Here is a 20413-nt window from a genome sequence, read left to right on the forward strand (position 1 = left end):
GCACCAGAAAGTAAAACACAAGAGGCTGAAAGGGCAATCCGGTGACATGATTGAACATGAGCTCTCCTCTGACTTCCTGATTATTCTGCTCAGATGTGAAGCCATCTCTCCGGGCTCTTGTAGGCACATCTCACTAGATGTGCCTTGGGCTTCACAGGCAGTCCGGGCACAGGCCGCAACATCTATTGAGTTTAGCATCCTCCTCAGAGAGGATAAGATGAAGATGGAACCAGTCAATGCCATATTTCCTTGGATTGTGTTTTACTTTGTGGAAGTCCAGGGAAATCTTTATCAGTATTTACCGGTTTACACTGATTCAGTATATTTCCCATTCAGATTGTCAGCATCATGTGTGTAAAATAAAGACTTGAAAGCCTAGGTATGATCTTCCGCTGGACATACATCAGGCAAAGACATCTGGGCGTCCACAGGCCATTGGCATTCAAGGGTTTTCTATCAGTCCATGCGGACTTACAGACTAATAACCAGAGCACAAGCCGCCTTTACTTCCCCGAAGGTGAAGGAGGGATGGGGGTAAGAGATGGAGGTAGTTGTGGCCCACATTACTCTACTTTTTGTAAAACATGATACATCAGTTTTCCCAGCAGTGCACAGCAGGTACAAATTGCAGGACTTGGATGAATGTGTCATATGTGTTCATCACCATACTCACCTCCATTTAAAGGCCTGAGTTGTCCATGTGGTGATGGGCAAGATCTATCGTGGACAGAGCAGGGCACAGTGAGGACTCCATATTTACTTTCTCAGAGCAGGCTTTGAAAACCGGTCCACTGCGCTGTCATTGACCCGAGGCATGGTGCAGAGCCGAATAAGCAAGGCCACATGGTTCATGGAAGAAGGACCAAACCCATCCTACTTTCCTCGTCTGCGGCACGTCAACCCAGATGCAAGAGGCAGAGTTTCCTCCAGTGACAGAATAGTGACTTAGGGCCATAGGTAGAGAATTTAGGGACTGCGATTTCCGAATGTACAAATGAATGATTTCATAAAGAGCTATTCCTAATAGGTTTGCAAATTGGCCCACCTCATGGATATTCATGAGGTGGTCACAATTTGTGACCCATTAGGAATCGCAGCTATCACAGGGATGGTGGCTTGCTGAGGTCAGCCGACCACTATGTTTGCAAATGCTGTTTTAATAAAGCAAATTTTTTTTTTTAATGCAGCCCATTTTCCTTAAAGGAAAACAGGATGTGTTTAAAAAAATAAAAGAAAACATTTGTTTCATTTTTGAGGGTAGTCTGTGGGCCCACTGCCTGCTCCTAAAAAAATACTTGTTTCAACATTCACAAAGGCAAAGTGGTCCTTTGGGAACTTCTTCCCATTGGCGAATGGTTATCACTTCCTTTGAGGTGTTTGTAAGAAATGAATGTTTTGCTACCATAATTGGGTCGCAAAACATCTATACATACCACCATGATTCTGTATATGGACCAGATGCCCTAAACACGCCACTTCCAGATACCTAATCTCAACACAAATTGTGATTCAGTAATATGTTACTGAATCGCAATTTGTGCTTTATACATATAGAACACATTTTTGTGGTTGGAAACGGCCAGATTCACAGAATGTATGGCCCTGGGTTTTGATCATGGGTGGTGCCAGACTGCAACTTCATGCTGACTGGCAACCACCAGGGTCTCTATAACTTTAGTAGCAGTGCGGAGAGTCACAGGGAGTGGAGGGTGGACAGAGGGATCTGGGAGCAAGTCTGACCTGACAGGAGTTATTTACTTGTTTCTGAATAGTGAATTCCAATACCTTGAGTGGTCTTTCATGGACCTGCCACGAATCTGGGTCTCAGCGTGAGCTGAGTTTGTGGGTACCCTCAGCACATTCCCTTCTACTTGGGAGATGACTTTAGAGTAAAACACCAGCTCAGGGTGGATTAGTCTGCCTTCATTTCGGGACTAGGGTTTACTGCAGTAAGACTGGTGCAGCATTTGACAAGGACTCCTATTTTTAAGTCATGATTAATTTTCACCTTGTTTTCTCAGTAATTATTTTAAGAAAACAAAAACCTCAACCTTTCTTCCACATCATGTGAAGGTAACGCATCCTAGTCGCATATTAGCAGAGGCGTGAGGAAGTGACCCGTCCAAGACCTGGGTCTGGATTTGTGTTTTTCTCCCTCACATTGCGCGTCCCAGTTTGTTTTTGTATTCACTGCCTGTGACTCTTTTGGTCCCTTCTGGATTCTACTCCACTGTGGAGCTGTTATTGTGTTGTCGCTGCTGCTTTGTGCCCAGGTTGTGATATGAGTGACCCTTTGAGGGAATATTGGTAGAAAGAGTGATATCACTTTGGTCACAGGGAGAGTGTGAGCCTCAGTAGATATAGTTTCTGGCCCAGCATATGTGGAAAGGGAGCAAAAGGTTGGATTTGAGGTCTGTCTAGAGTGGGAAAGGCTTCAGATGAACACGTATGAAGTGGGCAAGTATGATGTGCACCCGGTAATGGTCCCACTTATAACATGGAGTGCCCCGTGAGTAGAAAATCCATCTATTTTGCATCAAAGCAGTGCCTGTTTTATTATGATGGCTCCTGACAGAGGTGTATCTGACTGTACGGAGGCAAAAGGTTTAGACTCTGTACATCCGAGTTGTCCTTCAATCTGTACGAGAGGTGACATGTCTAACGCAGACTCAGAAGGAGCAGATCCCTGCCAGCCTCTTGGGACATCCACTCACTTTGTAAATGAGGCCCATTTATTTCCACTGTATGTACAAATATCTAGTGTGGAAACCTGAAAATCTGCCAAGGACCCAGCCCTTTGTAAGTAATGTTGGACCCTTCTGCCCTACACAGACTTTGAATGCTTAGAATTTGTACATGAGGACAATCCCGCAGCACAGAACACAAAAGCTTACAGTTTGTACAGAAGAGCTACACCTTTGGTTCATAGACGTACAGGGGTAACACAGTGCACCGACGCAAGACTTCTCAGACCTTTCAGTCAGGAGAAAACACAAAGAATGTTAAGGGTCTGATTTAGAATTTGGCGGATCGGTTACTCCATCACTAACATGATGGTTACTCTGTCCGCCGTATTATGATTTCCATAGGATATAATGGGATCTTAATACAGCAGATGTGATATGCGTCACGTTTGTGATGTAGTAACCCCATCCACCAAACTCTAAAGCAGGCCTTGGGTGCTCAAATGATCAGGTGGAATGCAGGTGCTGTAGAAGTCTTTCATCAGCATATCACGCAAAGATAATTTAGAGAGGAAATTGGATTAGAGAGCAAGGAAACAGAAGTGGAAGTTTATTCTTTTCCACTGTTGTATATAAGAAAGGCATCGTCATTTGTTATTCAGACAGTGTTGGACTCAATGTATCCCCTTTGCTTCTCCTCGAGTGCTGTACTAATCCAGTGTTCCTTCTGTCCTTGTAGTGCGGCATCTGCCATAAAGCCATGGGAGACCTGATCGACAACCTCTTTATCCACCGGAACGTAGTCCACTGCGAGAGCTGCTACGAGAAGCTGTTCTAAGGTGGGTGGAAGTACCTTCGGATCACCTCAGCAGAGTGGTGGAGCCTTGTGTGGGCAACTCAGGGTACACAGTAGGAGAATTAGGGTTCAAACTCTGGCATTCACAGCCCATTACATACCCGGTTGCATTCTACATCTTGAAGTAAACCTCCGTATAGTAGTTGTCGTCATCATTAATCAGATCACCTAAAAAGCCCTTCTCTGAGCATCTCCACCAGAATCTCAAGGGCTACACAATGCTATTTTATCCTCACAAAGTCAACCACAACAAATTCAAGCATTTATTTACCAATACAATCTTATCTTTGTGCAGGCACACAACATGTTTGGTTATAAATATATTAGTATTGTTACTTAAATTTATAAAATGAAATACATATGGAATCGTTTACTGCTTTCATTCCCTCTTAACTCCAAACAGAGCAATGGCAATAGCGTCCAAACTCACTAGCCAAAGATGGCAATAACATCCAAACTCACTAGCCAAAGATGGCAATAGCATCTAAACTCACTAGCCAAAGAAGGCAATAGCATCCAAACTCACTAGCCAAAGATGGCAACAGCATCCAGACTCACTAGCTAAAGACCGCACTAGCGTCCAAACTCACTAGCAGAAGATGGCAACAGCATCCAGACGCACTAGCGTCCAAACTCACTAGCCAAAGATGGCAATAACATCCATACTCACTAGCCAAAGATGGCAATAACATCCAAACTCACTAGCCAAAGATGGCAATAGCATCTAAACTCAGTAGCCAAAGACGGCAATAGCATCCAAACTCACTAGGCAAAGATGGCAACAGCATCCAGACTCACTAGCTAAAGAAGGCAACAGCATCCAGACTCACTAGCTAAAGACGGCAATAGCGTCCAAACTCACTAGCCAAAGTCGGCAATAACATCCAACCTTACTGGCCAAAGATGGCAATAACATCCAACCTTACTGGCCAAAGATGGCAATAACATCCAAACTCACAAGCCAAAGTTGGCAACAGCAGACAAACTCAATCTTCCAAGATTGCAATAATATCTAAACTCACTAGCCAAAGATGGCAATAGCCCCCAAACTCAATCTCCAAAGATGGCAATACCAGCCAAACTCACTAGCCAAAGACAGCAATAACATCCAAACTCACTAACCAAAGATGGCAATAACATCCAAACTTACTGGCCAAAGATGGCAATACCATCCAAACTCACAAGCCAAAGTTGGCAATAGCCCCCAAACTCAATCTCCAAAGATGGCAATACCAGCCAAACTCACTAGCCAAAGATGGCAATAATATCCAAACTCAATCTCCAAAGATGGCAATACCAGCCAAACTCACTAGCCAAATGTGGCTGCAGCATTTGCACAGCAATGTAGTTAGCCCGATCTATGCCGATTTCTAGCAGGATCAGGAAGGAAAGTTAACAAACAAGGAGGGAGGCTGACGGGAAAGGCTTACATTGTGAGAAAGAGCACATCAGCCCGCCCACCCACCCTCAGCTCTGCCCCACCCTGAAAACAACTACTACTGTAGATTATGATGATGAACACACTTTTACATTCAAAGTCAGACAACTCCCTCTGAGCCGCATCACTGAGATGCCCATGTACAAACCATGATTGTGAGATCTGGAGGTCAGTTTGTATCTCACTCCTAGCTTCAACACAACACACCCTTGTTGGGATTATTGTGCAGTCCAGTGACGCTGCATCTTGTTACTCTCTCTCTTACTCTTTCTCTTTGGATCCTTTGTTCCAGGTGGCAGAGCGCAGGCGAAGTAAACTCGGCAGAAGTCTTCAGCTACATATAGTACAAACACTGGACTTGAAAACTCTGCATTGGTCAAGCCATCTAGCCTGTTCCTCCATCTTGATGACTTGTCATGACTTCATTTCCTGTTCATAAGGGTCTATGAAATGCTTTTGAATATAGCACACTGAAATCACAAACATGTAGTATGCTAACAGTACCTAGGGCAGCCTGCGGGATTCTTGGTACCAGCGACACATTACAGGAAACACGCGAGGCAAGCCTTGCTTCTGTACTTTGTCAACACCATCTTCTCCTTTAGGGCCAAATATTCTGGTACCACCCATCTGATACCACTCTCTCATCCCTAAATATCACTATCCATGCCTGTGATAATTGCCCATTTTTCAATACAACAACAAACTTTGGTGCCAAACTGTTTAGAACAATGATGGACCCAAAGCAACCATCAGTAAATAGGCAAGAGTTGGAAATAGGGGGCTGGAGATGAAGGGGGGCAAGCAAGGAGCAGAGGAGGAACCAATCTTCTTGTCCACGTGTAACCCAAAGTGATCTATTAAATTATAAATCGCCCCAGCTTGATAATCGGGTTGACTTCTGGTGTCACTAAGAGCATCTCCATGGTGTGACACTTCTACCACCCATGGATTTCCAGAGATTACAATCTGGTGAGAATTCTAAACATTCAGAGAGAAGCAGGGTGAGGAGCTTGGTGGATAGGATTGTACCAGAATCCTCTGCAATAGCACATGCTCTATTTGAAAAATCCATAGAGAAAAGAACAACACTGTAGCAATTTTTATAATGACTTCCCATGTTTTCGCTGCTTTGCAGCTTCCGAAAAATTGCTGAAATTTACCTGTCAGTGTGAGACCTGTTTGTGGTTCCAGTAACACTGTGAAGATGCGGGTGATAATGGCACAAAAGGGTCCACACACAAGGAAGAGAGAATGTGAGACATAAAAAGAAGCTGTAAACCAAAGCCAACAAGCCTAGGACACGGAACATCTTGAGAATGGACATGTTGGAAGTCCATCTCCCAGGGTGACACATTACTCAACAAAGATGGCGTCTGGTGGCCTTGGTAAATAGTGTTATATGTATGGAGATACCCTCGTTCTCTCCCTAGCTTACAGGCGCTTCAGGGCTGCATATGTCATGCCTAATCGAGCACCTGTCCCAGGAAGAAGCTCGTCGCTTTTCACCCTCTTCTTAAGGATGTACGCTTCCTTTAATGCTGCTACACCCAGACACAACTGAATGCTATGACCTCTGTGAAACATGCAGTAAATGCAAAGAGATGCCTTTTGAGTGTACCGCACATTCCTGCCCTTATATGTACATAGAATTATTGTGTATCCTCCTTTGTGTACTCTGCTATGTGTAACACACTTCAGCCTTCCACTGCATTCGTACCCAAACCTTTGCCAGTTGCTGACTTTGACCCTCTTGTTCATGCCCCATTGCAGAATGCATTGTTTACGTCATCATCTGCAATGTACATGCCTGTCCATGCCTTCCACAGCATGATCCTCTTGTTCATGCCCCCATTGCAGAATGCATTGTTTACGTCATCATCTGCAATGTACATGCCTGTCCATGCCTTCCACAGCATGATCCTCTTGTTCATGCCCCCATTGCAGAATGCATTGTTTACGTCATCATCTGCAATGTACATGCCTGTCCATGCCTTCCACATCATGATCCTGCTTCTTTTAGTGATAAAACATTTTATGTCCAAAGGCATGAAGCACAGCTGCTTGTCTTTCTTTGCATGCTCAAGCCTCTTTGGCGTTCATTGCATGATACAAGCCAGTGTTGCATCCATTGGGTTATATAACTTTGTCTGTCTTCAATAGTCGTGTACATCTTCCACTTACTATACCTGAGCTGCATGTATTCCTGTCTTCGATATAAACATGCTTGTCTCCCACTGCATGGTAAAAACATGTTTATTTGTTATTGCATGTTCAAATGCTAGTTGTCCTCCATTCTAGCTACACCTGATTGCCCTAAATAGCATATTAATCTGACATCTTCATCTTTATCTTTCATTGCACGCTAGGCTTCTGTTGGTCTTGCATTCGAAAATGGATCGAATGTTTTTCTTCCATTGCATGGTCACCTGTTCACCTCCAGTTGCATTAAACATTCCTTTCTTGGCTTCCATTATTTGACATAGCAGTGTTTATCTGGGTTGTACGTATCATCATCATACACTATAACCCTGTTTGTCTTCCATTGCATACTGTCCCTGTTTCTATTATACACTATAACCCTGTTTGTCTTCCATGGCATACTGTCCCTGTTTCTATCATACACTATAACCCTGTTTGTCTTCCATTGCATACTGTCCCTGCTTCCATCACACACTAAAACCCTGTTTGTCTTCCACTGCATACTGTCCCTGTTTCATCATTCACTATAACCCTGTTTGTCTTCCATTGCATACTGTCCCTGTTTCTATCATACACTATAACCCTGTTTGTCTTCCATTGCATACTGTCCCTGCTTCCATCACACACTAAAACCCTGTTTGTCTTCCACTGCATACTGTCCCTGTTTCATCATTCACTATAGCCCTGTTTGTCTTCCATTGCATACTATCATACACTATGACCCTGTTTATCTTCCATTGCATACTGTCCCTGTTTCCATCATACACTATAACCCTGTTTATCTTCCACTGCATACTGTCCCTGTTTCCATCATACACTATAACCCTGTTTGCCTTCCATTGCATACTATCATAAACTATAACCCTATTTGTCTTCCACTGCATACTGTTTCCATCATACACTGTAACCCTGTTTGTCTTCCATTGCATACGGTACCCATCTCCATTGCACACCATAACTGTTTTTATCCTCCTTTAAACCAGTGGCGGCTGCTTGTATTTGAAAGTGCTGGGGCGATTGGGTGAATATTTCGATCCACTTACAGGCACTGTGAGAAACCAGGAATACCCTTAGACGCAACCCCAAAGCTTTCAATCGAGGCCCATTATAAACAATGTTTGTAAGAGGAACTATTGAGAGTTCTGAAGTTGAGGCTAAAGGCAGTGCGAGTTTCTCACACTGCCTGTCAGTGGGCAAAAAAAAATAAAAGCTTAAATTAGAAAGAAATAATGTGCTTACCTACTCCTTTCCGGTTCCCGCAGTCCATGGCTGCAGGGCAGCGAGGGGCCTCCGAGCCAACTCCTTTAACCAATCCAGACGCTGCTGAGAGAAGCACCAGGATTGGTTGGAGCAGGCGGTCTCAGCGCTCCTACAGGCACTGGAGCCCTGTGCCTGCTCTCCTCCCCCTGTCTAAGGCAGCTCAACTTGGAGAGGTTTAAAGTGCGCATGTCTGGCTAGCCGTCGCAAGACAGACAGCCAAAGTACCATGTGTACTTTGAACGGGAGGGCTAGCCACCATTACTCCCTGCTGCCAGGCAGCAAAGCCCTGCCCCGACTCTTGGTTCGGGTCGGCTGCACTTAAAAATAACCTGATAATAAGAAAATGTTCTATCATTTCACGTTCTGTGCTCTGGCAGCAGGTTGGGCGACGCTCCTCCACTCTAATGGAGGAACCACCGCAGCACTGAATGCAATACCTCTGTCTTCCATTGCATGCTCGTTCCGTTCCCATTACACAATATAACCCTGTTGGTCTTCTATCGTATGTTGTGCCCGTCTGTCTTCCATTGCATGCTCGTTCTGTTCCCATTATACAATATAACCCTGTTGGTCTTCTATCGTATGTTGTGCCCGTTTGTCTTCCATTGAACGCTGTGATCCCGCTTGAGTTACATTGAATGTTGCACCTGTTTCACTTCCATTGTACATTATAAACTCGTCATTGTTTCCTTGGTTGTCAGTTCTGTGGTCTTCCAATGTACTAGACGTCCACATGTTATTCCCAGGACTTGACATTCTTTGCATTAAAAGCCCATGTCCATTATGCAGTGCGCCACGGGTCACCTTCCAGTGTACACACATGCTCAGCTTCCATTACACGCGATACAGTGGCTCACCTTCTATTACCTAGGATAGCCCAGGCCGCCTTTCTTATTTCATACAAGTGTGTCTTTCATTGCGTTGTGTGCAGTAGGACACCTTCCATTCCATCACTGCATAGACTGACTCACCTTTCATTGTGGAGTGTTTTTCAGTTCACCTCTCATTGCATTGTATTCAGTCAGTCAGCCAGAGTTACTTAGCATATTCCAGTTCACCTTTTATTTTCTAAACTAGCATTAACTTCCATTGCACTGCATGCAGCAGCTCACCTTCCACTGTACAGACTGACTCGCCTTCCATTACACAGTATGTCCAGGTCACCTTCTGTTGTATATATGAGCTCTTGTTCCACTGAAGAGCATTCACTTGCTTACCTCCCATTACATAGTATATCCCACGTTACCTTCTATTACATACATGAACTTTCCTACCATTACCTTTATTCAGCGGTTCACCTTCCATTACATAGTTTACCCCAGTTTACCTTTTATTACATACATGAGCTTTCCTGCCATTACATTGTATTCAGCGGTTCATCTTCCATTACATAGTTTACCCCAGTTTACCTTTTATTACATACATGAGCTTTCCTGCCATTACATTGTATTCAGCGGTTCATCTTCCATTACATAGTTTACCCCAGTTTACCTTCTATTACATACATGAGCGTTCCTGCCATTACATTGTATTCAGCGGTTCATCTTCCATTACATACTTTATCCCAGTTTACCTTCTATTACATACATGAGCTCTCCTTCCATTACATTGTATTCAGCGGTTCATCTTCCATTACATAGTTTACCTTCTATTACATACACGAGCTTTCCTGCTATTACATTGTTCATCTTCCATTACACAGTATATCACAGATGGACTTCCATTACACACATGAGCTCTCCTTCCATTACATTGTATTCAGCGGTTCATCTTCCATTACACAGTATATCACAGATGGACTTCCATTACACACACAAGCTCTCCTTCCATTACATTGTATTCAGTGGTTCATCTTCCATTACACAGTATATCACAGATGGACTTCCATTACACACACGAGCTCTCCTTCCATTACATTGTATTCAGCGGTTCTTCTTCCATTACACAGTATATCACAGATGGACTTCCATTACACACACGAGCTCTCCTTCCATTACATTGTATTTAGCGGCTCATCTTCCATTACATTGTACATCCCAAGTGACCTTGCAGTGTGTACACTACATTTTATTCCATTGCATTATAAAGACGTGTATGGATTGCATCCCTGTATACCTAGGTTCCATTTCATACTACATTATTGTTGCATTCTGTATGTAAATGGGGTGGTAATAAAACTATACCTTGTTTCACTTTAATTGCATGTTCGTCTTCCAATGCACTGTATACCGGACCTCGTGTTGCACCGCATTCCATGTCTCAGTCTGTTATCCTTTGCACATGGGATTGGCTCTGTCCATCTTCAGTCACTTGTGTACCCTACGTGCCATTCGCTTCAATATATTACCACAAAAAACTAGCGTCTGACATTCACATCAGTTTATATGTTCCAGCGAGTGTTATGCCCACTATGGCTTTTGAATATCTGCTCTAAAATCCTCTTTCGTCCTGCGTCTGTGCTAACACTACATAGAATGTGAAATGTGCTTGGGCTGACCCAAGAAACTGTTCGCCTGAGTGTACAAGCTGCAGTCCAAGGAGTCCAAAATATTGGAGACATGATGGGCCAGATGAAGCAGGGAGATTAACATGTAACAAGAGTGTAATATCTGGAGAGGAAAGCGTGACTTCTTGTTGTACTGAAAGAGATGGAGAACAAATTCTCCAGACCCCTTGGCCAAGAGAACTTGTTGGCCACGAGGCCTTGTGCCTGCAGTAAAATCCAGCCTGTTCAGTGGCTAAATGTACACATCCCATGACCAAGTGGGTGATGTCTTGTCTCCAGGTTCAGCCCACGAACAGAACACGATGAACAAGAAACACCCTTCAGGTGGAGGGTTTCGTTAGATATATTGCCCTGGTGCTTGTGAAGGGGCCGGGTGAATCTCCAGTATGTTTGTCTCAGGTACACAAGCAAACTACCAATCCCACACTGTACCCCATAGAGTTTGAATGCAAAACAAGGCTGTGACTATCTTCCTAATGTTATACTCCCCCAAAATGTGTATTATTCAGTTCCCATATGTTGCATTTTCTGTTGCTTGGGTACATGTTCCTTGGTTTTCTTGTAACTGTCTGATTTTTATAGCCATACCTTGGTGTTGTGTTCCCTTCATTAACATGTGCAATGCTAAAATATATTATTAAAGTATTATATGTAAGTAAGAACTGGCTTGGTGTTGGTACAGCTTTCTTCATTATGTTGGGTGGGCTGCATGGGCTACGAAGCTTCACGGGAATAGGGGTCTGCATGGACTGCGTGGGCAGTGTGAACTTCATAGGCTGCCTGGACTGTGTGGACTACGTTGACTCCGTGGTTTGCGCAGGTACGTGGACTGTGTGGACTACGTTGACTTCATGGTTTGCGTGGGTACATGGACTGTGTGGACTACGTTGACTCCATGGTTTGCATGGGTACATAGATTGTGGAGACTACATTGACTTCATGGTTTGCGTGGGTACATGGACTGTGTGGACTACGTTGACTCCGTGGTTTGCGTGGGTACATGGGCTGTGTGGACTACGTTGACTTCGTGGTTTGCGTGGGTACATGGGCTGTGTGGACTACGTTGACTCTATGGTTTGCGTGGGTACATGGACTGTGTGGACTACGTTGACTCCGTGGTTTGCATGGGTACATGGACTGTGTGGACTACGTTGACTCCATGGTTTGCATGGGTATATGGGCTGTGTGGACTACGTTGACTCCATGGTTTGCGTGGGTACATGGACTGTGTAGACTACGTTGACTCCATGGTTTGCATGGGTACATAGATTGTGGAGACTACGTTGACTCCGTGGTTTGCATGGGTACATGGACTGTGTGGACTACGTTGACTCCATGGTTTGCGTGGGTATGTGGACTGTGTAGACTACGTTGACTCCGTGGTTTGCGTGGGTACATGCACTGTGGAGACTACGTTGATTCCGTGGTTTGCATGGGTACATGGACTGTGTGGACTAAGTTGATTCCATGGTTTGCGTGGGTACATGGACTGTGTGGACTACGTTGACTCCATGGTTTGCGTGGGTACGTGGACTGTGTGGACTACGTTGACCCCATGGTTTGCGTGGGTACATGGACTGTTTAGACTACGTTGACTTCATGGTTTGCGTGGGTACGTGGACTACGTGAACTCTGTGGTTTGCGTGGGTACATGGACTGTGTAGACTACGTTGACTCCGTGGTTTGCGTGGGTACATGGACTGTGTGGACTACGTTGACTCCATGGTTTGCGTGGGTACATGGACTGTGTGGACTACGTTGACTCCATGGTTTGCATAGGTACATGGACTGTGTGGACTACGTTGACTCCGTGGTTTGTGTGGGTACATGGACTGTGTGGACTACGTTGACTCCGTGGTTTGCGTGGGTACATGGACTGTGTAGACTATGTTGACTTCATGGTTTGCGTAGGTACGTGGACTGTGTAGACTACATTGACTTCATGGTTTGCGTGGGTACGTGGACTGTGTGGACTACATTGACTTCATGGTTTGTGTGGGTACATGGACTGTGTAGACTACGTTGACTTCATGGTTTGCGTGGGTACATGGACTGTGTAGACTACGTTGACTCCATGGTTTGCGTGTGTACATGGACTGTGGATAGTACGTTGACGCCATGGTTTGCGTGGGTACATGGACTGTGTGGACTACGTTGACTCCATGGTTTGCGTGGGTACATGGACTGTGTGGACTACGTTGACTCCATGGTTTGCGTGGGTACATACATTGTGGAGACTACGTTGACTTCATGGTTTGTGTGGGTACATGGGCTGTGTGGACTACGTTGACTCCATGGTTTGCGTGGGTACATAGATTGTGGAGACTACGTTGACTTCATGGTTTGTGTGGGTACATGGGCTGTGTGGACTACGTTGACTCCATGGTTTGCGTGGGTACATGGACTGTGTGGACTACGTTGACTCCGTGGTTTGCGTGGGTACATGGACTGTGTGGACTACGTTGACTCCGTGGTTTGCGTGGGTACATGGACTGTATAGATTACGTTGACTCCATGGTTTGCGTGGGTATGTGGACTGTGTAGACTACGTTGACTCCGTGGTTTGCGTGGGTACATGGACTGTGGAGACTACGTTGATTCCGTGGCTTGCGTGGGTATGTGGACTGTGTAGACTACGTTGACTCCATGATTTGCGTGGGTACATAGATTGTGGAGACTACATTGACTCCGTGGTTTGCGTGGGTACGTGGACTGTGTGGACTACGTTGACTCCATGGTTTGTGTGGGTACGTGGACTGTGTGGACTACGTTGACTCCGTGGTTTGCGTGGGTATATGGACTGTGTGGACTACGTTGACTCCGTGGTTTGCGTGGGTACATGGACTGTGTGGACTACGTTGACTCCGTGGTTTGCGTGGGTACATGGACTGTGTGGACTACGTTGACTCCGTGGTTTGCGTGGGTACATGGACTATGTGGACTACGTTGACTCCATGGTTTGCGTGGGTACGTGGACTGTGTAGACTACTTTGACTCCATGGTTTGCGTGGGTACATGGACTGTGTGGACTACGTTGACTCCATGGTTTGCGTGGGTACGTGGACTGTGTGGACTACGTTGACTCCATGCGTGGTTACATGGACTGTGTGGACTACGTTGACTTCATGGTTTGCGTAGGTACGTGGACTGTGTAGACTACATTGACTTCATGGTTTGCATGAGTACGTGGACTGTGTAGACTACGTTGACTCCGTGGTTTGCATGGGTACATGGACTGTGAGGACTACGTTGACTCCGTGGTTTGTGTGGGTACATGGACTGTGTGGACTACGTTGACTCCGTGGTTTGCGTGGGTACATGGACTGTGGATAGTACGTTGACTCCATGGTTTGCGTGGGTACATGGACTGTGTAGACTACGTTGACTCCGTGGTTTGCGTGGGTACATGGGCTGTGTGGACTACGTTGACTCCATGGTTTGCGTGGGTACATGGGCTGTGTTGACTACGTTGACTCCATGGTTTGCGTGGGTACATGGACTGTGTGGACTACGTTGACTCTATGGTTTGCGTGGGTACATGGACTGTGTGGACTACGTTGACTCCATGGTTTGCGTGGGTACATAGATTGTGGAGACTACGTTGACTTCATGGTTTGTGTGGGTACATGGGCTGTGTGGACTACGTTGACTCCATGGTTTGCGTGGGTACATGGACTGTGTGGACTACGTTGACTCCGTGGTTTGCGTGGGTACATGGGCTGTGTGGACAACGTTGACTTCATGGTTTGCGTGGGTACATGGGCTGTGTGAACTACGTTGACTCCGTGGTTTGCGTGGGTACATGGACTGTGTGGACTACGTTGACTCCGTGGTTTGCGTGGGTACATGGACTGTGTGGACTACGTTGACTCCATGGTTTGCATGGGTACATGGACTGTGTGGACTACGTTGACTTCGTGGTTTGCGTGGGTACATGGGCTGTGTGGACTACGTTGACTCCGTGGTTTGCGTGGGTATATGGGCTGTGTGGACTACGTTGACTCCATGGTTTGCGTGGGTACATAGATTGTGGAGACTACATTGACTCTGTGGTTTGCGTGGGTACGTGGACTGTGTGGACTACGTTGACTCCGTGGTTTGCGTGGGTACATAGATTGTGGAGACTACATTGACTCCGTGGTTTGCGTGGGTACGTGGACTGTGTGGACTACGTTGACTCCGTGGTTTGCGTGGGTACATGGACTGTGTAGACTACGTTGACTCCATGGTTTGCGTGGGTACATGGACTGTATAGACTACGTTGACTCCATGATTTGCGTGGGTACATAGATTGTGGAGACTACGTTGACTACGTGGTTTGCATGGGTACATGGACTGTGTGGACTACGTTGACTCTGTGGTTTGCATGGGTACATGGACTGTGCAGACTACGTTGACTCCGTGGTTTGCATGGGTACATGGACTGTGGAGACTACGTTGATTCCGTGGTTTGCGTGGGTATGTGGACTGTGTAGACTACGTTGACTCCATGATTTGCGTGGGTACATAGATTGTGGAGACTACATTGACTCTGTGGTTTGCGTGGCTATGTGGACTGTGTGGACTACGTTGACTCCGTGGTTCGCGTGGGTACGTGGACTGTGTGGACTACGTTGACTCTGTGGTTTGCGTGGGTACGTGGACTGTGTGGACTACGTTGACTCCGTGGTTTGCGTGGGTACATGGACTGTGTGGACTACGTTGACTCCGTGGTTTGCGTGGGTACATGGACTGTGTGGACTACGTTGACTCCGTGGTTTGCGTGGGTACATGGACTGTGTGGACTACGTTGACTCCGTGGTTTGCGTGGGTACATAGACTGTGTGGACTACGTTTACTCCATGGTTTGCGTGGGTACGTGGACTGTGTAGACTACTTTGACTCCATGGTTTGCGTGGGTACATGGATTGTGTGGACTACGTTGACTCCATGGTTTGCGTGGGTACGTGGACTGTGTGGACTACGTTGACTCCAAGCGTGGGTACATGGACTGTGTGGACTACATTGACTTAATGGTTTGCGTAGGTACGTGGACTGTGTAGACTACGTTGATTCTGTGGTTTGCGTGGGTATGTGGACTGTGTAGACTATGTTGACTCCATGGTTTGCGTGGGTACGTGGACTGTGTGGACCACGTTGACTCTGTGGTTTGCGTGGATACGTGGACTGTGTAGACTGCGTTGACTCCGTGGTTTGCGTGGGTACGTGGACTGTGTGGGTTACCGGGACAGAGTGGTGTGCATGGACTGCTTGGGCTGAGTATTTGTCCACAGACTCTGACTCTAGCTAAGTGAATTGACTGAGAAGATACTCCGTTGCGGGTCAGCTGGATTCTGTGAGGGAAGGCGTGGTAAGTACAGAATTGCTAAACCGCATGACACCAGCAGCGAAGTTGACAGAAGTATTGACGTGCTGAACATCTTCCACTTATACGTGGCCCAGAACTGCACCCCAAACTTTACCAAGAAGCACAGTTCCTCTTTGCAGGCACCCCAAGCTTCTTGAACTTGCAGGAATTTCCCAGGTTGGCCAAAAAAACCTGTATCTTGTCCTTCACCACAAATCTCACCCTGGCACCTACAACAGGTATCTACCGTTTATGGAATCTTTGTGTTGCCCTGCTCCGTGATCTACGTTTTTGGTACACCTGACGTCTTGGAGTGAGTCTTGTCACCTTGAAGCCACGTATGGCCTAACGTCCACCTGTGCCAGCCCCTGGAGCAGATGCAGTTTGAGGTTTGAATACACAATAGGTTTTGCTGTAAACACCTCCTGCTCCGCCTCGATGTACCCGCAATGTTAGTCAAACTATAACATCTTTCTTCAGTACCCAATGCCCCTGGGCAGCTTTCCTGGATTCCTTCTGAAAATCCCCAGTTCTACAAAGAGTGAAAAGGAGAGACAGATTATTCGCCTCGCTCATCTCCAAATGTGACCCCATGAAACGATGGCCCTCATTACAACCCTGGCGGTCGGTGTTAAAGTGGCATTAATACCGCCAACAGGCCAGTGGTAAAAAAAATAAAAAAAGGGATATTGTCCCTGGCGGTAACCGCCATCAAAGACCGCCACTTTAACACACCAACCGCAGGGGTGGTAACGGCCGCTGGGCTGGAGACTTCGGTCACCAGCCCGGTAGCTGTCACAATCCCACCCTCGCTATTATGACCCGGCCTACAGCCATGGTTTTCGTGCCAAACTTACGGCGCGAAAACCATAGCGGTAGGCACTATCAGTGCCAGGGAATCCCTTCCCTGGCACTGATCGGGTTCTCCCCTGCACCCCTCCCCCTCCCCAGAGTCCTCACCCACCCTCCCCCTCCCTCTGCTGCCCCCTGCACATATACACACTGGCACGCGCACCCATATACACACGCATACCCACCACCCATGCATGCACACATACATCAACACGCCGCAACACACACCAACATACCTTGTCACACACATGCATTCACAACACACAACACTCACATTCACTCATTCACGCACGCATACGTGACTCACACCTGCATGCACACATTCCAAAACATACACACACACACCCCACATACACACAACACCCCTCACCCCCCTTTCCTGTCGGAGAACCCCACTTACCTGGTTGCAGGGGGTCCTCTGGCTGGAGACAGTCCGCGGTGCTGCTGTCAGCAGCAGCGTCCGCCAGCAAAACACCGCCAGGCCGTATCATTGGTCATGATACGGTCAGCGGTGTTTTTCTGGCGTGGCGGAGCTGCTGTGAGCAGTGCCGCCTTCCCGCCGTCCGCCGCCATGACCGTCGGCGGTGTTCCGCCAGCATTCTGGCAGTATACCGTCGGCGTAGATGGCTGGTAGCCACGTCGGCGGTATGCTGGTGGCTGTCGCCGTGGGAATAGGTGGTAGTTACCGCCAATGTTGTAATGACGGCCTATGTGTCATAGGAGCTATTCTAAAATGCAAAGTACGTTCCTGTTCAGGGCTAGCTGGGAAAAATGCCAGTGGTATTAATGTCATTATAGCTAAAGGCTCCAGGCACTGTGAGTGCAGCAGGTATGCTCCTCCCTTTCTTTACAACTACAGGGCAGCATACAGTAGCAGCAGTCTACACTTGCGTGGGTATATGGGCTGTGTGGACTACGTTGACTCCATGGTTTGCGTGAGTACATAGATTGTGGAGACTACATTGACTCTGTGGTTTGCGTGGGTACGTGGACTGTGTGGACTACGTTGACTCCGTGGTTTGCGTGGGTACATAGATTGTGGAGACTACATTGACTCCGTGGTTTGCGTGGGTACGTGGACTGTGTGGACTACGTTGACTCCGTGGTTTGCGTGGGTACATGGACTGTGTAGACTACGTTGACTCCATGGTTTGCGTGGGTACATGGACTGTATAGACTACGTTGACTCCATGATTTGCGTGGGTACATAGATTGTGGAGACTACGTTGACTACGTGGTTTGCATGGGTACATGGACTGTGTGGACTACGTTGACTCTGTGGTTTGCATGGGTACATGGACTGTGTAGACTACGTTGACTCCATGGTTTGCGTGGGTATGTGGACTGTGCAGACTACGTTGACTCCGTGGTTTGCATGGGTACATGGACTGTGGAGACTACGTTGATTCCGTGGTTTGCGTGGGTATGTGGACTGTGTAGACTACGTTGACTCCATGATTTGCGTGGGTACATAGATTGTGGAGACTACATTGACTCTGTGGTTTGCGTGGCTATGTGGACTGTGTGGACTACGTTGACTCCGTGGTTCGCGTGGGTACGTGGACTGTGTGGACTACGTTGACTCTGTGGTTTGCGTGGGTACGTGGACTGTGTGGACTACGTTGACTCCGTGGTTTGCGTGGGTACATGGACTGTGTGGACTACGTTGACTCCGTGGTTTGCGTGGGTACATGGACTGTGTGGACTACGTTGACTCCGTGGTTTGCGTGGGTACATGGACTGTGTGGACTACGTTGACTCCGTGGTTTGCGTGGGTACATAGACTGTGTGGACTACGTTTACTCCATGGTTTGCGTGGGTACGTGGACTGTGTAGACTACTTTGACTCCATGGTTTGCGTGGGTACATGGATTGTGTGGACTACGTTGACTCCATGGTTTGCGTGGGTATGTGGACTGTGTGGACTACGTTGACTCCAAGCGTGGGTACATGGACTGTGTGGACTACATTGACTTAATGGTTTGCGTAGGTACGTGGACTGTGTAGACTACGTTGATTCTGTGGTTTGCGTGGGTATGTGGACTGTGTAGACTATGTTGACTCCATGGTTTGCGTGGGTACGTGGACTGTGTGGACCACGTTGACTCTGTGGTTTGCGTGGATACGTGGACTGTGTAGACTGCGTTGACTCCGTGGTTTGCGTGGGTACGTGGACTGTGTGGGTTACCGGGACAGAGTGGTGTGCATGGACTGCTTGGGCTGAGTATTTGTCCACAGACTCTGACTCTAGCTAAGTGAATTGACTGAGAAGATACTCCGTTGCGGGTCAGCTGGATTCTGTGAGGGAAGGCGTGGTAAGTACAGAATTGCTAAACCGCATGACACCAGCAGCGAAGTTGACAGAAGTATTGACGTGCTGAACATCTTCCACTTATACGTGGCCCAGAACTGCACCCCAAACTTTACCAAGAAGCACAGTTCCTCTTTGCAGGCACCCCAAGCTTCTTGAACTTGCAGGAATTTCCCAGGTTGGCCAAAAAAACCTGTATCTTGTCCTTCACCACAAATCTCACCCTGGCACCTACAACAGGTATCTACCGTTTATGGAATCTTTGTGTTGCCCTGCTCCGTGATCTACGTTTTTGGTACACCTGACGTCTTGGAGTGAGTCTTGTCACCTTGAAGCCACGTATGGCCTAACGTCCACCTGTGCCAGCCCCTGGAGCAGATGCAGTTTGAGGTTTGAATACACAATAGGTTTTGCTCTAAACACCTCCTGCTCCGCCTCGATGTACCCGCAATGTTAGTCAAACTATAACATCTTTCTTCAGTACCCAATGCCCCTGGGCAGCTTTCCTGGATTCCTTCTGAAAATCCCCAGTTCTACAAAGAGTGAAAAGGAGAGACAGATTATTCGCCTCGCTCATCTCCAAATGTGACCCCATGAAACGATGGCCCTCATTACAACCCTGGCGGTCGGTGTTAAAGTGGCATTAATACCGCCAACAGGCCAGTGGTAAAAAAAATAAAAAAAGGGATATTGTCCCTGGCGGTAACCGCCATCAAAGACCGCCACTTTAACACACCAACCGCAGGGGTGGTAACGGCCGCTGGGCTGGAGACTTCGGTCACCAGCCCGGTAGCTGTCACAATCCCACCCTCGCTATTATGACCCGGCCTACAGCCATGGTTTTCGTGCCAAACTTACTGCGCGAAAACCATAGCGGTAGGCACTATCAGTGCCAGGGAATCCCTTCCCTGGCACTGATCGGGTTCTCCCCTGCACCCCTCCCCCTCCCCAGAGTCC

The 20413-nt window shown here is 47.1% G+C and overlaps 1 protein-coding gene across 6 annotated transcripts in view; it reads left to right on the forward strand.

Moving 5' to 3' along the window:
• LOC138262254 (uncharacterized) overlaps positions 1-11608 on the forward strand; it is a 265547-nt gene extending 253939 nt beyond the window's left edge. For all 6 annotated transcript variants that reach the window (XM_069212117.1, XM_069212120.1, XM_069212122.1 and 3 more), the window contains 2 exons: positions 3424-3523; positions 5271-11608. In XM_069212117.1, the coding sequence (XP_069068218.1) occupies positions 3424-3522 (99 nt within the window). In that variant the 3' untranslated portion in view covers position 3523; positions 5271-11608. The remainder of the gene's footprint in view (positions 1-3423; positions 3524-5270) is intronic.
• The last annotated feature ends 8805 nt before the right edge of the window (positions 11609-20413 follow it).

Source organism: Pleurodeles waltl, chromosome 10, assembly GCF_031143425.1.
Source record: "Pleurodeles waltl isolate 20211129_DDA chromosome 10, aPleWal1.hap1.20221129, whole genome shotgun sequence".
NCBI lineage: Eukaryota > Metazoa > Chordata > Amphibia > Caudata > Salamandridae > Pleurodeles > Pleurodeles waltl.